The sequence below is a fragment of the Danio rerio genome, chromosome 7 (assembly GCF_049306965.1).
Source record: "Danio rerio strain Tuebingen ecotype United States chromosome 7, GRCz12tu, whole genome shotgun sequence".
NCBI classification, from domain to species: domain Eukaryota; kingdom Metazoa; phylum Chordata; class Actinopteri; order Cypriniformes; family Danionidae; genus Danio; species Danio rerio.
In genome coordinates, this window is record NC_133182.1 from 2,375,112 (window position 1) to 2,393,347 (window position 18,236).

At 38.7% G+C, this 18,236-nt stretch overlaps 1 protein-coding gene across 1 annotated transcript in view; it reads right to left on the minus strand.

Annotated features, from left to right (window-relative positions):
- LOC137490250 (uncharacterized) overlaps positions 1-18,236 on the minus strand; it is a 31,391-nt gene that overhangs the window by 9,071 nt on the left and 4,084 nt on the right. The window contains exons 2-8 of the mRNA XM_073907883.1: positions 17,282-17,317; positions 14,539-14,634; positions 13,968-14,226; positions 11,978-12,123; positions 9,166-9,424; positions 3,745-3,890; positions 3,124-3,403 (exon numbers count right to left, since the gene is read on the minus strand). Coding sequence (XP_073763984.1) covers positions 3,124-3,403; positions 3,745-3,890; positions 9,166-9,424; positions 11,978-12,123; positions 13,968-14,226; positions 14,539-14,634; positions 17,282-17,317 — 1,222 coding nt within the window. The remainder of the gene's footprint in view (positions 1-3,123; positions 3,404-3,744; positions 3,891-9,165; positions 9,425-11,977; positions 12,124-13,967; positions 14,227-14,538; positions 14,635-17,281; positions 17,318-18,236) is intronic.

Consider the following 18,236-nt stretch of genomic DNA (forward strand, 5'->3'; position numbering starts at 1 on the left):
CGGTCTCAGGAGGGAACCAAGACTTTCCTGAGCAACCTAGGCTGGCTTTTCGATGTGGAGGAGCTGCTGCTCTACTCCAAGCCCCCGAGTGACAGAGCTCCTCACCCTATCCATAAGGGTGCGCCCTGCCACACTGTAAAGGAAACTAATTTTGGCCACTTGTATTTAAGATTTTGTTCTTCCAGTCATTACCCAAAGTGTATGACCATAGGTGAGAGTAGGAACGTAAGGAAGAAAACCCCAAGACACTTAAACAACTCTAACTAAGGTAAGGATTTTCCTCCAACCTGGAGATGACTGGCCACTTTTTCTGGTGGTTCATGTCCGATGAAGCAAACAGAACAACATCATCTGCAAATAGCAATGATGAAATGTTGTGGTCCGCAAATCAGACCCCCTCCTTCTCTAGGCTGCACCTAGAAATTCTGTCCATAAAAATTATGAACGGAACCGGTGACAGGGCAACCCTGCGGGACTCCCACATGCACTGAGAACAAGTCTGACTTTTTGCAGCAATGCGAACAAAACTCCTGTTCTGTTCGTACAGGGACCAAACAGCCCTTAACTGGGCTGCCTCTGACCCCATACTCCCAGAGCACCCCCCGCATAATGCTATGGGAAAAAACTGCGTTGTTCCGCCTGTATCCAGGGTTTAACCATCAGGTTGAGGTGCATAGGGTGTATGTAACTCAGCCCCGCTGCTTTGTCACTGTGGCGCTTCAACCTACCTCACTGACTTAAGCTTGGGTGATGATGAGCCCCTGCATCCCCAGTCTCTGCCTCCTCATTGGAAGACATGTCAATGTGACTGAGGAGATCCTTAGAGTATCCCTTCCACCGACCGACAACATCCCTAGTCAAGATCAACAGCTCCGCAGTTTTGCTGTAAACATTGTTGGTGTGGAACTGCGCTCCCCTCCTGAGGGGCTGAATAGTTTGCCAGAATCTCACTCACCAGGTGGTAATCAGTGGATAGCTTTGCTCCTTTCTTTACCTGAGTGTTCAAGGCAAATGCTCAGAGATCGGATGATACAACCACAAAGACTGTCATCGAGCATAGTATTTCCCGGCAGAAAAATCCAGCTTAAACCAGCCTAGGCTGGTTGGCTGGTTTTAGCTGGTCGACCAGGCTGGTTTTAGAGGGGTTTTGGCCATTTCCAGGCTGGTTTCCAGCCATTTCCAGCCTGGTCTTAGCTGGTCAGGCTGGAAACTGACCAGCTAAATCCAGCTAAAACCAGCTTGACCAGCCTGGTTTAAGCTGGACATAGATGGTTTTGGCTGGGCTCCCAGCCTGGCTTGGCTGGTTAAGCTAGTTTTAGCTGCCCACATAGCAAAATGTCTCTGGCCCAGCTCTGGCCCACACAATCAGGTTTTGCTTGGCCCACATGCCGCAGTGAATTACGGTACATGACTGGACCAAATCTGGCTTCCAGACAAGGGCCAAACACAGACCATATCTGGGCCAAGTCTCAGCCAAGTTAATAACTCATAACTGGGCCTGAACTGGGCCAGATAGGTTGATGTGTCACGATTGCAATGAAATTGATAAACCCATGGAGTGATGCGCTTTAGGCACACTATGGGCACGCTTTTTCTTAAAGTGACCTGATTGGTAGAATTTTTTTTCTTTACTCAAAAATGATTTTAGGGTATTTTAAATGTGGGTCAAAACTAGCCAAAGTCACATGGCCCACTTATCAAATTTTTAAATCTGGGCCAAATACTACGTTTTTCATCTGGCCCAAATCTTGTGTGCCGCCTTAAAGACGGTGCCACCTCTGCCAAACCCGGGCCATGTTTGGCCCACATGCTGTATGCCAGTGCCGGATGAATGCCTGCTGTGCCAGCTTTTTGCCAAATCTGGGCCAGAATTCTTTGCTACAAGGGTGGTCATCTCCCAGCCTGACCAGCTAAGACCAGGCTGAAAAAAAAAGCTGGAAACCTGCCTGGAAATGGCCAAAACCCCTCTAAAACCAGCCTGGTCGACCAGCTTAAACTAGCCAACCAGCCTAGGCTGGTTTAAGCTGTTTTTTTTCAGTAGGGTTGTTATAAGTCCCACAACAGAGCACCACTCGGATTCAGATCAGGCCATTCTTCCCAATGACACCTCTCCAGGTAACAACGAACACTAAAGTCCCCCAGAGGAACAATGAAGTCCCCAGTTACAGCACCTTCCAGCCCCCTCCCAAGGACTCCAAGATGGCTGGTACTCTACACTGGTGTTTGGCTCTGATCTCAGAACCTGTTGTTCACACTCACAATGGAAAACTTCAACTTGGCAGCTAATTTGAGGAGCTATAAGCCCACATCAGCCCGCTGTGTTTTGCCATGGGCAACTCCAGAGTAGAAGAAAGTTCAGTCCTTCTCAGGAAGGCCTCCAGCTGGGCATGATGGTGAGCTTGACTATCTCTAGTCGGTAACATTCAACCTCCTACACAAGCTCTGGCTCCTTCTTTCCCAGTGAGATGACATTCCATGTCTCAAGAGACAGCCTGGCAATTAGATTGTCATGGTTCTGATTTTCAACCACCACCCATTCCACAATGCACCAGCCCTTCTGTCTCCTCCTGCAGGTGGCGTGCCTGTGGGAGGATGGTCCCACATTGCTCCTTTGGGCAGACCCTTGCTGGGTTCTGTGGGATGAAACTCCGTCAACAGGCACTCGCATACAAGCCCCAACCCCAGGCCTGGCTCCAGGGTTGGGTCCTGGCTCTGCCATAACAGGTGATGTCATAGTCCTCATTAATTTGCTTCTAATAGGTGTTTGAACCTCACTTTATTTGTCAACTAAGACCTTTTTGCCTTGGGAGACCCTACCAGGGGCATTAGCCCCCAACAACATAGCTTTTAGCATCACTCAGGAAGTCAAAGGTGTGGAGGCACCATGATAAGGTGGCGGTTCATAGAGAAATCCTTTTAGCATATTATTTCTGAAAACAAGACCATTTTTTCAAGACCAACAATCCATATAAAAAAATATATATTTTTTGCAGTGTAAATAATTAAATAAAAAATAAATATTCAGTCATAAAAATTGAGGTGAAGTTTTCAATTAATTTAAGGTCATATCGCCTACTTTAACAACAGCATTACACTGTCTAATGTTTTCTTCAAGAGTCTTACATGGGGTTGTTGTTGCCGTTGTTCTCCAGAGAGCTTCCAATGTGAATCTCCAGGCCTGTCATTTGTATTGCATTGCTGACGTTTCTGTTAGTGATTACCACCCTGTTGACAGCATAAAAATAAAGCAGATCCACCCTCAGCCATGGGCTTGTCTCATTAAGGGTGGAGGAACATCCTTTATTGATCTGCTGGAGACCTCTATCTCCATCAATGGCCCTGTCTGCAGACCAGTCCTTGGATGTTGATGATTGTGTAGCAGCTCCAACACTTGCTCGATTGTCTAGAAAATACAGTAAAGGTGACTTATTATGCCCATGATGTAATATAAGTCTCTGACATCCCTAAAGTGTGTAGTGAAGTTTCTTTTTGATGACACGTAGAAAGGGAGAATGTCAATCAAAGTGTTTCTGTAGACTGTTTTGATCAAGTCCGATTATGAAAAAATACAATGAATTCCTTCTTATCATTAGACACTGGTTATATTTACACACTGCTGATACACACAACTGTGTTTAAACCCGGTAAATGCAGAATTTTAAGACACCACAAGGGTTAAGTAATCATTTTACATTTTGAAAGTATGACATGATATTTCATAAGTGTCGCACAGCATTGACTTGCCTATTAAATCCCCGTAGATTTCAAGCTCACAAAGCGTAAGAATAGCCATATATCCAGGAACATGAACAAACACGTAACGTCCCACCATCCCACCGCAAGAGAAGTTGGTGGAGGTTACAGGTGAAGCGTTAGGAATCTTAGTACATCTACAGACAGAAAAATCAAGGGTTACATGCCTTTCTGTTCATCCTTCAGCTGCAGATAGATAGATAGATAGATAGATTCTTTCTTGTGTGTGCGACTCCTAGAGGCATTTATGTTAAATTGCACATTACAAAGTATCTTTGAGTCGTGCAACAGGGTATATGCCGAAGCATGCTAATAGGACTTTTAATTTGCCAGTAACCTGGGTTAAGCACTTCCGGCTAATTGAATGCCAATGCAAAATCCGGTGCGTTTAAGGTCTGTTTTCTTTAAAAATCAGCGATCTCCACTAGCTGAGTGATGTCCGATTTAAAGTGGGTCTCAGATTGTACAAGAAGCACTGCATTACATTACATTTCCACCGCCATGTCTTTATAATATGACCATTTATTGTACCACAGTATATTCAATGGAGCTTCTGCATTAGCCTGCCGATTCTGACGGGCGCATGTGAGTAAACAGCTTTTTGTCTCGTTTTACGCTTGAGCAACTAAATAAATGTTAAAGTTTATTTAACTGAATGTATTTTAATGACATTACAACATCAATGGTGTATAAGGAACCGTATAAAATGGGAAAAAGTTCATAATAACAGGTCACCGGAAGTGTATCAGCATGGGAACAGCACTAGCTCGGCATATACCCTATGGCAGCTGTATGGGACGGGATCACCCGCATGCCTAGCAGATATATAAGGTTTCCATACCATACAGTTGACCAGCCAAACATTAAAGCGCAACTTGCAGCCGGTTTTCCAAATGTAATCAGATCGATCGACTGCACGCACATTGCTATAAAGGCGCCATCTGAAGACGCATATGTATACGTGAATCAGAAACATTTCCATTCAATAAATGTGCAAAAAATATGTGATGCTTAAATGCGCTTAAAACACACACTTTATAATGATTCCTACTTTACTTCCTCGTGATGAAGAGTAGGCAAAATCTGATATGTGGCAAAGTTTATCAGACGCTGGATTTAAACCGAGTTCATGATTGATGTCAAAACATTACTAGCTACGCCACTCGCGCTGCTAATGTCCGCTCACTTCAGTTTTGTTGTCTGTCAATCAAATGGGCGTAATTCACTCTATTTGCACTTTTTATTTTTATTTTACACCTTTACATCGGACTATTTCTTTTTTAATTCACTCACAGTGCGATGTTCAGACCCCACTGTGTTAACCGCGTCAGCTAAACCTGCAAATAACACAGCTTTTCTCTGGTCTACCTCTGATAGCAGCACCTCTAATTCACATTCTGTTCAAAGTTTCTCTTCTTGCTTGCTTTTGCCATTGCTTTTTCATTTCATTTTGCCAAAAGTAGAGTCATTACATATTCATTAGGGGGAGGAGGCAGGGAGGGGTTTTGTCCACGTGCGCTCAGTTTCACGTTCATTGTACAAAGAGAATATGCGTGGGATTCCACGTATGCAGTGTTTCATTCATCTGCGTTTTTCCTGCATACGCACATTAGTTTAAGCTCAGTGCAACTTACTCTATGAGAATGAAGATTAATTAAAAGTGCAACTTGACCAACGTGAACTCGTGAGCTGTTAATGTACTCTATCATTATGTCATGACTTTACTTGAAGGGGCACTTTAATTTGAATTCAATCCTAACAACACATGAACATGCACATGCATCTAGTGTGCGTTTACATTGGAAAACGATAGAAAAGTGTTCTGTCTACATCAAATCAAACAGTTTAAACACAGGAGTTCATGAGTAGTTAATAATGAGTTAATAATAATATTGTGCCCCTCCAAGTAAAGTCATGTCATAATGATACTTTAACCGTACGTTCACACCGAAAGCGGCAAGAGCGTCCTAGGTCACTCGGGCCGCTCTGGCGACAACGCTGTCTGCCTTCAGCTCCGGCAGGGAGAGCGTCAAAACTCGCTACATTGATCTCGTATTTAAAGAAGCCGTTGCTGCATATCAGTTACATTCCTGCATAATATATGTTTCTAGCGTGAAAATGTTGCGCACTTATTATCAAATTCATATAACAATAGAAGATCAAGTTGCGTGTATTGTGGCTTTGCTCTATTTATCCACTATGTGTCCATATGTCTGAAATATCCTGAAGCAGCTCTACTGTTTTGTACTGTCACATCGCGTAAGATTCCCGCTTTTTTAAAGATATATATATATATATATATATATATATATATATATATATATATTGTAACGAGCGCACACATGTCACGTCGCCCTGGTCGCTAATTCAACCCAGCTGGACCATAATCAACTCAGGATCGCTCACAGCTGGATGTCATCACACAGAGAGGCATATAAGCCAAACCTACGCCAGGAGAAGATGAGCTTCATTCACCCAATGACTCCCTGTGCTAATGCTTGTCTCTCTGTCTCTCCTTAGCGGACTCCAGCTCGTGACGATCCTACACCCGACTACTCACTGTCCTTCACCTACTTCCCGGAGCACCAGAGCACCTCACCCTGAAGAAGAGCACCATTTACACCACCTTCACTTTGTAAATAAATCACCCTCCGGGGACTTGTCTGTAAACGTATCCCACTGTGTCGCTGTTTTCCCTCTGCCTCGCTACAATATATATATATATATATATAACATTAATGAACATCAGTAACTTGCCAGTAACTTATTTAATGCATGTTCCTGTAAGTAAACATTGTAAATAATTGAAAATCCGGCGACCGCAATCATCAAACCCTTGGGAACAACTGTGGTCGGAACCAAAGTTCACAGGTCTGTGTTCTCTGAACTGCTATCAAGCGGTGGACGTCTTCATTCTGATTGTTTGCTGCCGAACCCTGTCATAGCTCATTACCATAAAGTTGACTTGATTTCAACTCTCCTCGATGCCCACACCGGTGAAGACGCACTGCGCTGCTCCTCGCCGCCGGCTCTCATTGAAAATGAATGACTTCCGGCTACTTAGACGCTCTCGCCGCTTTCGGTGTGAACGTACGGTTACAGGTCATTTTGATAAAGTTGCACTTTTAACTATTATTTTTTCTCATAGAGCGAGTTACATTTAGCTAACACTTTAGTTCAGGTCACAAATCACGCTATAAACTACTGACTTATTACCTGCCTATTATTAGGATATGACCTGTTATTAAAAGTAATCAAGTTTGACCTTATTTTAATTCAATTCAATTCACGTTTATTTCTCTAGCGCTTTTACAATGTAGATTGTGTCAAAGCAGCTCCACACAAAAGATCATAATGAATTGAAGGCAACCCAGGCTCATTCCGAAAACGTAGCCCCGCGGATGTTTCTGGATACCGCGATTTACGTGGCCGGAGGTACGTATGGCCGCATTTAGTTTTTACAAGCAAATGCTGTGGGACGGCTGTGGAGGGCTTTCCTGCCGCAACCAGTTTGTCCGCTTAGCTCGCAGTGTTACATCGGCGGAGCGGAGTCCCGGAGAAGAAGGAGGAGCCGGCCACACACCGGGTTCGAGTCCGGGGAAAATCGGTTCCAGAAATTAGGTAAGATGAAAAACAGAATCCTAAAAATCAGGGGCGAGGGCGAGAATGCGGCAAAACCCGAAAACGCGGTCAAAATCGGACGAGGGCTTTTTTTTTTTTTTTTTTACATTTCTGGACGGCTTTTGTGTTGTTGGGACAAATGGTCGCTCGACAGCAGCCTCCGGCGGCTTTTCACGCAAGAACAGCGTGGGCGTGTACGGCGCACGCTCCCAAGAGGCATTCGAGAGGCAAAAAAACGCGCACAGCGGCCTCCCGCGGATTCGCGAAAACAAAAACTGCACAAATACGTACCTCCCGGGAAGTATTTTGCGGTCTCCAGAAACGTCCGCAGAGCTACGTTTCCACAATGAGCCTGGGTTGATTGAAACAGTGTAGTTCAGTTATCAGTGTTGACAGTACGTTCAGTTTAGCTCAGTTCCGTGTGGTTAATACATCTCTAATCCTGCCCGACAACTAAACCAACTTCTAACTAAATAAACAGTTTGTTAGTAGTTTGTCAAGCTAGTAGTTTTAGTAATTGTTTGTTAACACAGTGAATTGTGACCAGGGGTCCGTTCTTCATACGTGGATTACTCAGTTAGCTGGATTTGGATATTGACGATTTGACACGATCCAGGATCGTTTCGTTCTTTAAAGCTGATCCGAGAGTTGTTGTCATAGCAACAGTTCTGCTAAGTCAAACCTGATCGGGAGCAGGTTCAATTCATATAAACAGGATAAGATCGGCTCAGTTTAAGCAAAGATAATACAGAAAGTATGTTCTGAATTCTGATATTTTCTTACAGTAGTAGTTACATACACTTGGGAAAATGGTACATATTTTTTAACTATATATATAAAGTTATAGTAATTAATAAAATAAATATAGTTATAGGCCTACATATTAATAAAACTTTTGCAATCTGCACCCTCGAAAGGAAAGCACAAAGACTGCCACCTGATGGTGCAAAGAGAAAACTTATTGATATGAACGTTTTAGATCGCTTAGTACAAATTGTGTATAATAGAAATGCAGAATATGTGACTTTTTTTTTTAAAAACAATAATACATTTATGCAGTCATAAACATGTTTTGACAGTTAATAGTGATTTGATGCTTCACAAAAGTTGCAGACGCCTTTACCAATATCAAAATGCTTTTGTAAACAACCAGTTATTCTTTACACCGATTAAAAAACGGCTGCTATAATATAAACAATATTTTCTAAATGTAGAACTAAATACACTGATTTGCATTGAAATACATGATGAATACTCTTGACACATGAAAGTGTAAAGCCTGCAGCTCACAACAAATGTGGAAGGTTATTGCGTGTCATATTTAACAAATGGTTTACTCCTAATTTGATGTAATTTTGCTGACTTGGATAATTGAATATTAATCAGATGATGTCATTACGCTGCTGTGCCGTCAGCCAATCGTTGCATTGCTGATCATGATTTCGAGGATGGATAGATCGGTCCTTCACAACACACGCAGCGATCTCAGATCAGTTTATCCAGACATTCTAATCTGATTCGCGAACTTGTTTGAAGAACCAAATTAGCGAGAGATCAGTTATCAAGATTAAAAGATCCAGGATCTGCCAAATCATCTTAGATCACTTAAGCGAGGTACGAAGAACGGACCCCTAAACTAAAGTGTGAACTAAATGAATTTTTTTTCTTTTACAGTGATTTGCTTATGCCCTAAACGCTTAATTAATTCCAAATAAAGCAACGTTTAGATTACATATTAGTACATCATTTTTCATGTACCGCTATTGTAAATAGTTACCGAGAAATACTCACGAGGGGTTGTTGTAAGCATATGAAGGGTCATTCCCGATGCGGGTTGTGGTACCGTTTAACGGTACATAACCTAAGTTCAGTGAATTAATCATGGTCACAACGTTAATTCTGTATTCATTCAGCAGATTCAGTCTTATCCATGGGTCAGGCTGAAAGGTGGTTTGTGCACAGGTTTGGGGTAAACCATCAAGAGCATTTCTAGCATAGGAGCTTCCCGTCTGTGATGCCAGAACAGCGGTGCGCCATAATGCTGCGTTCTCTGAAAAATAAAGTAATGATCAGTATTGGGGTGATACTTAAAACAATGATGTAGTAATATTTGACTTACGCTTTAAACAATGTAGTGTGATTAGTGCTTAGTTTAATTAATTAGCTTTTAAAAAAAAAACTAATTGCTGAATTAAAATGAAAGTAGTCACATTGAATAATGAGCTTGATGAGTAAACGACTGAACGAAAGCATTTTAAAAGTTCAATATTTGAACAAAAATAAGCCTTTTTTAGTTTTATAGTCAACTGACCACCAGACATTGACTGGAAGAAAAAAGAAAATCGAAAGCAAGAAATTCAGTTTAGTTGTATGTGCTGTTGATCGCCAGAAATTGACTGAAATAATAAAAATAAAATTTAACATTTGAAGCAAAAAATAAAAAAATAAAAAAATAAAATATCTATTTTTGTTTTATGCAGAAAAACAGCCAAAAATCAACAGAAAAAAATATTAAAAATGAATGAATAAATAAATAAAAATAAAGAATAATAAAAATAAATAAATAAATTTAAGGCAAAAAAGTTTTGTTTTATACAGATATACAGCTAAAAAGCAACTGAAAAATAAATAAATATATAAATAAATACATGCATGCATACATACATACATACATACATAAATAAATAAATAAATTTAAGGCAAAAAACTTTTGTTTTATACAGATATACAGCCAAAAAGTCGACTGAAAAAAAAATTAAAATAAATGAATACATACATGCATACATACATACATACATACATACATAAATACATAAATTTAAGTCAAAAAATCCGAGTTTTGTTTTATACAAATATACAGCCAAAAATCGACTGAAAAAAATAAATAAATACATACATACATACATACATACACACATACATAAATAAATAAATAAATAAATAAATAAATAAATAAATAAATAAATTAATTAATTAATAGATAAATAAATAAATAAATGGCAAATAATCCCAGTTTTGTTTTATGCAGATAAACAGCCACAAATCAACTGAAAAATAAACAAATAAATAAATAAATAAATAAATAAATAAATACAATTAAGGCAAAAAAAACAAACAAAAAAAAAACAGTTTTGTTTTATGACAGATTAAGCTATCGGAATCAGTTTTAGAAACATAAAAAATTAGTTTTTAGTTAAATTAATTTGTTTTATAACATAAATTGCTAAATTACAACTAAGTTGGCACATTGAATAACGCACTCAAACAGAAATTGACTGAAAAAAAAAAATGTAATACTTAAAGCAAAAATTCCAATTTTTGTTTTATGGCAGATTGTATGTGCGTTTGTTCATGTTTTATTATTGGATAAGTCTGAAGCACACTAAATAAATTCTGTCGATTTATACAAAGCTATTAATATTATACGCAACTGTTTCTTCAGATACATACTCAAATATCGGTTCAGTATTCGCTATCCGCTGATTTCCAGAGTTGAGATATCGGAATCAGAATCGGTAAGGAAAAAAATTGTTTTTAGTTTAATTAGTTTGCTTTTAAAACATAAACTGCTGAATTAAAATTAAAGGAGTCAAGTTGAATCATGCACTCGATGAGAAATTGACTGAAATAAATCAAATACATGACTGGATGACCAACAGAAATCAACAGAACTAAAAAATGGTTAAAAAATTTAACATTTGAAGCAAGAACAATCTAATTTTTTGTTTAATGCAGATAAACTGCCAGAAATGGACTGAAAAATAAGTAAATAAACACATTTGAAGCATTTCTGTTTAATGGCAGATTGTATGTGTATTTGTTCATGTTTTATTAATGGATAAGTCTGAAGCACACCATAAATTAAGTCTGTCAATTTATACAAGGCTAGTAGTATAGGTTTCTACAGAAACACACAGATATTGGTTCAGTGCTCAGTATCGGCCGATATCCACAGCTCAGGTATCAGAATCAGTGTCAGAAATGGAAAGTTTTTAGTTAAATTAATTTGCTTTTAAAACATTAATTGCTGAATTACAATTGAGTTGGTACATTCAATCACACACTCAATAACTAGTAGTATTATACGCAACTCTGTTTCTACAGATACACACTCAAATATCAGTTCAGTACTTGCTATCAGACTATATCCAGAGCTCAGGTATCAGAATCGATATCGGAAAGGGAAAAATTGTTTTTCATTTATTTGCTTTAAAACATAAAAAATTGCTAAATTAAAATGAAAGTGGACACACTGAATCACGCAGTCAATGAGAAATCGACTGAAATAAACAACAATTACAAAAATTTAATATTTGAAGCAAAAAACTATCCCAATTTATTTTATGGCAGATTGTATGTGTATTTGTTCATGTTTTATTAATGGATATGTTTGAAGCACACTATAAATTAAGTCTGTAGATTTATACAAGGCTACCAGTAGTATACACAACTACAGATACACGCTCAGGTATCGGTTCAGTACTCGCTATCGGCCGATATTCAGAGCTCAGGTATTGGAATCAGTATCAAAAAGGGAACAACATCCCTAATTACGATCTCAATTACGTTTGCAATTCAATTTTGACTAATCAGCCAGCCCTACCTGGCATATATCCGTAGACGGTAAGCTCGCAGACATTAAGAATCTTTCCAGTTCCAGGAATCAGAAAAATGATGTACCGTCCCTCCATCCCACCGCACGAGAAGTTACTAGTTGCTCCAGCTGCCATAGAAGAGATCACAGCACATCTACAGACACAAAGACCAGCTGTTATTACGTGTTCCCCATTCAGGAGGGGAACTTCAATGCTATGTGAAAACTTCCACTATGGGGGTTTCGTCAGAATCCAATCATCTGAAAGAGTATATAAACGGACCAATGAAATGCCAATGAGTCGACGGCGTTAGCATGCACAACTGTTGGTACAATCAGTTTGGACTATCCGCTTGTTAAGTGTGACGTCACGCGGAGCGGCTTCCGGGTCCAAGCGCTCTATTCAACTGAATGGGGAGATTCATGAAATGGTAATAATAAACGTTTACAAAGCGATTTAAAACTTTTAAAAGTCACGATCACAATATATATGTCCATGCCTAATATCCGATGGCCAGAAAGTGATTTATTGTTTTATAAATTGTTAAAATTTTGGTATTTGTGATGCAGCAAGCCCAAAGATTGTTGTGTACACTATGACTTTATGTAAAATTAACTTTAATGTGTGATATGAATTAAAAGTGATCAAAAACGAATGATTTCTCCACTCAAGTGAATGGCGGCTTGGACCCGGAAACAGTTTACATACGTCACCAACACGTCATCACTTAACAAGCGGATAAGCGCAGTAAGTATACATGGCCCTAGATTGACTCCATGGAGTCCTCTCATATGTTCTTTTATGAGACCCAGAACAAACAACAATATGAAGGCAAGAATTTGCACAGTGTACGCCTGATTTCAACACAACGCAGCTACATTTGTATTTGAAAAAAAAAAACAAGTCTTTTTAACATCACTTGGGAAATATTGTAAAAACAAATAAAATCTGATATTGAAGCGTTTTTTTTATTTTTTTATTAACTGCACAGCTGCAATTAAATGATATCAGTAAATAAAAAATTAAAAAAAAAATATTTAGTATTAAATAAGCTACACATATACGGTTGAAGTCAGAATTATTAGCCCCCCTAAATTTTTAACGTCCCTGTTTATTTTTTCCCCCAATTTCTGTTTACCTTTAACGAGGAGCCTGACACGGAGGGATCCATTAGCAGTATATTTAATAGACACAGTTCGATCACAATCATACAATACACACTCGCGTGCGAACTCACATCAACAGTATTTAATATGGGTCGAAGGGCTGGCGGCTGACAGACACAGGGTTATATAACAGGCATGGATCAGTGGCAAGCGGCGTGGTTCAGAGTCCAGATACAAGCAAGGTTCGGGGCAGGCAGAAGGCAACTCAGAGTCAGTAACAGTCCAGGATAATACACGGGAGATCAGGCAAGGGAATAACGCTCAGAGATGTTAGCCGTGGCAGAACAAGACTTCGCACTGAACTGGTGTTTGAGTGTGGCTTATAACAGGTAGCGTGCGTCGTTAGCGGGATTGGTCTCAGGTGTGTGCGCTGATCAGTTTAAGTGGATGATGTAATGCTAAAAGTCCGGAGATGGTGGCCTCTGCTGGCCAGCGAGGGGAATGACTGGGACCGAGTCTGTGACATTACCGGAGGGAAGATTGTTTCAGCACATTTCTAATCATAATAGTGTTAATAACTCATCTCTAATAACTGATTTATTTTCTCTTTGCCATGAGGACAGTAAATAATATTATATTATTACTAATAATTTTGTCCCAAAAATGGTATTTAAAAAATTAAAAACTGCTTTTATTCTAGCCGAAATAAAACAAATCAGACTTTCTTCAGAAGAAAAAATATTATCAGACATCCTGTGAACATTTCCTGAATCTGTTAAACATCATTTGGGAAATATTTAAAGAAGAAAAAAAATTCAAAAGGGGGCGAATAATTCTGACTTCAACTGTGTGTACATCAGCAAACAAACAGAAATGTCAGAGAAATCCTCACACTGGGTTGCTGAAAATATCATCAGCAAAAATGCCGACACGAATCTCCGCTCCATCTATCCTGGTGAAAAAGGCACCGTCTACATTGGTGAATTTGATTGTGTTGACTTGGTATTTGCTCCTAAGCTCCAGTTTCCACCAGGGGTTGTCCTCGGACTGGGTGTGTGAACAGCTGCCAGGGTCTCCATCCACACCATTCAATGCAACTAATGTGCCGTACTGGGACGACTGTGATGCACTTCGCCATAAGGCTACGACCTCTGGAAAAAATCAAAGTCAATAAAAACAATAACTTTACTTAAAGGGGTGTTCATAAAGAATCAATACACCTTTATAATCAGGACACACTGTAAAAATGCAGGGACACATTTCTTCATGCTGTCACAAAATGATTAAGTTAACTTAAAGTCTGCATGAACCGGAAACTGCGACTGTTTTTTCTGTGACTCAGTTCCTAGAGAAACGGAATATTGAATGAGAAAAGCAGTGGGCTGATTGGATGTAGTAAAGTAGGTGTTTTATTCAGAAAGATGGGGAGAGTTTTTACAGCCTAACAGACTTCTCCTGCTCACCATTTCTGTTTGTTGTCAAAACTGACATCTGGAGGGGGGTGGTTAAGTATATTAGCCCCGCCCAATACCTCAGACAGACCTTCTCTGAAAATGTCCCTGAAAACAAGCAGAAATGTTCAGATTACAATGTCAGATTACAAACTATTTTTTTTCCGTAATGACACGCACAGATGAATTGTTCAACACAGAACTAGCAATGCGAGCTAACAAAATCAATATGCTTAGATTTAATTTCATTAGTACTTTAAGCAATTATGTTGTCCCCCCCAAAAATACTTAAGAATTGTTGTTTTATTCATTCATTTTCGTTTCGGCTTAATCCCTTTATAAATCTGGGGTCGCCACAGTGGAATGAACCACCAACTTATCCAGCACATATTTTACACAGCGAATGCCCTTCTAGCTGCAACCCATCTCCGGGAAACATCCACACACTCATTCACACACAATGAGCCAACCCAATCCACCTGTACCGCATGTGTTTGGACTGTGGAGGAATCCGGAGCACCCGGAAGGAAACCCACGCCAACACGGGAACTGTACAGAAACCCCGACTGGCCCATCCGGCATTCAAACCAGCAAGTTTCTTGCTGTGAGACGACAGTGCTTACCACTTAGCTACAGTGTCGCCGCCATTATTAATATGCTTTAAGTTTTATAACAGCATCATTTATTGGACCTCAACTACAGCGGTACGGGCTGAATATGTCATTAAAATGTCACTAAATATTAATGAGGCTGTTAAAGTTTATTTCACAAACTTTTAATAAGACATTTTAATGTCTTGATATTCTTCAAGACACTTCTATACAGCTTAAAGTGATGTTTAAAGGCTTCACTAGGGTAATTAGAGTAACTAGGCAGGTTAGGGTACTTAGGCAAGTTATTGTATAACGATGGTTTCTTCTGTAGACTATCAAAAAAATAAAGCTTAAAGGGCTAATAGTATTGACCTTAAAATGGTGTTTAAAATAGTAAAAACTGCTTTTATTCTAGCTGAAATAAAACAAATAAGACTTTCTCCAGAAGAAAAAATTTCAGACACACTGTGAACATTTCCTAAATCTGTTCAACATAATTTGGGAAATATTTAAAAAAAGAAAAAAAAATCTAAGCGGGGCTAATAATTCTGACTTCAACTGTAAATTATTGTGATATTATTGTAAATTGAACATCAATCGTGTGTTTGATTGTCATCTTAATGAGCAATGTGACCTTTGCTTATAAAATACCACAACTTTTATTGTTCATAAGTAAAAAATGAAATCCCAAAATGTGTTTTTTGTTCGATAAATTATCATATTTATTTATTTATGTATTTATTTATTTATTTGTTTGTCTTTTACTTATACTTTTGTTATTTGTTTATATTATTGTTGTGTAATGTTTACATACAGTTGATGTCAAAATTATTGAACGTATTTTTCAACATATTCGTAAATCAAATAATTCATTTTAGGGTGGCACGGTGGCTCAGTGCTCAGCACTATGGCCTCACAGCTAGAAGGTCGCTGGTTCGAGTCCCGGCTGGATCAGTTAACATTTCTGTGTGGAGTTTGCATCTTCTCCCTGTGTTGGCGTGGGTTACACATGCGCTATAGTGTATATATATATATATATATATATATATATATATATATATATATATATATAATGTGTGTGTGTGTGTGTGTGTGTGTGTTGGTTTGGGTGTTTCCCAGTACTGGGTTGCAGCTGAAAATGGATCCACTGTATAAAACATTTAATTCAATTCACGTTTACATACAGTATACAATTTTTACAATGTAGATAGTGTCAAAGCAGCTTAAAATAGAACGTGTGCTGAATAAGTTGGTGGTTCATTCTGCTGTGACGATCCGTGATAAATAAAGGGACTTAGCTGAAGGAAAATTAATGAACGAATAATTAATTTCTTTTGTCTTTGCCATGATGACAGTACAGAATGTTTGACCCGTTATTTTGCACGAGACATGTATTTGGCTTACAGTGCAATTTAAAGACCGAACTACTGTAGGTTAAATGGGCAAGTTATTGAACAACAATTGTGTGTTCTGTAGCCAAAAAATTATCTAATTTTATTGTCCTAAATATTGTTTATAGACGTAGTGGTGCAGTACGTAGTGCTTTCGCTTCACACCAAGAAGGTCGCTGGGTCAAGCCTCGGCTGAGTTGTCATTTCAATGTGGAGTTTGCATGTTCTCCCTGCATTCGCGTGGGTTTCCTCCGGGTGTTCCGATTTCCCCCACAGTCCAAAAGACATGCGGTACAGGTGAACTGAGTAGGCTAAATTGTCCATAGTGTATGAGTGTCTGTGTGTGTGGATGTGGATGTTTCCCAGAGATGGGATGCGGCTGGAAGGGCATCCGCTGTGTAAAAACGTGCTGGATAAGTTGGCGGGTCATTCCCCTGTGGCGACCCTGGTTTAATAAAGGGACTAAGCCGACAAGAAAATGAATGAATGAACATTGTTTATAAGAATGTAATAACTGCTTTTATTCCAGCGAAACTAAAATAATTAAAGAAAAAAAAATACTATAGAAACTACAGTCAAAACTGTCCAACATCACTGTGGTACATATTTGAAAACTTTATTAAATAATTAAAATGAAAGTCATATAAGGGCTATAATAAGTTCGCCTTTTAAACTGTATATTTGCTATGTTATTATCATCATTATAGAGCTGTAAAATTTAACAAATCAATGAAAAAGACAGACAAAGATGTAAACAAAAAGATGTTTTACCTCCTGCATTTGCCAGTTGTTGAATTGACAAAACCCCTGCGTTAAAAAGAAGATTCAAATTAATTTCAGGCACATTTGAATGTCATTTCATTTGAATAACACTGTTTTGTGTATCACTTCCAAACATCGGTTGGTCTCCCAAACACAATATTAAAGCTACTTCTGAGTTAGTGCACACAATAATCATGATTTTACACTGGAACACTCAACATCATGAACTGAAGCTTGAAATATCAGTCAGATTGGATTGACTTTCTCCAACGAAGTCTTGGTTTAAATCGCTTTGTGTCGAGGTAAACTATCTGTAATAGTGTCTTTCCTCATCGTGTCCAGCCTTTAACTAATTAGAATAAGCAAATGTTAAAATGAAGATCCATTGCTGTAAAATCGCCTCGAGTCTTTGTTGATTTTCAAACACAAACACATGGGTCTTATAATTGTTTACATACTCAAATACGCCTTTACACTTTCGATTTGTGTTGTGAAGAAAATGTAAGTATCTATTGTAAGGGTTTTCTGTTGTTGGCACTGTAAAATATCTAAAGTGTGTTTCCTACAAAAAAACAGAGCTGGTTATGTTTCACAGCTGATTTTTTTCTTTTTCTTTTTTCGCTCGACAAGCCCTCGCAATCTGCGTTTAGCCAGGAGAGCTCGCACAGAACGGAGCTCTCAGTAAGTGACCATTGAAAAAGTGTTTATTTTTTTCGTTTTTTTTTTTTTTTGCTCCGTCCTGCATGTTTTATTTTAAACACTACTAATTTTCTCTTTAATGAGCACAGACAGTTACAGAATGCTTCATTATAGATCTGTGCATTCTTACATTAACACCTCTGTTATCAAACAAAACACAATGAGAGATTCACTAGCTGCTCTTCTCTAAACTATAGTAACTTTAATCAATATGCAAATACAATCAAAAGTGAAGTAGATTTTATAGCTTTATTTAATTTCTGGA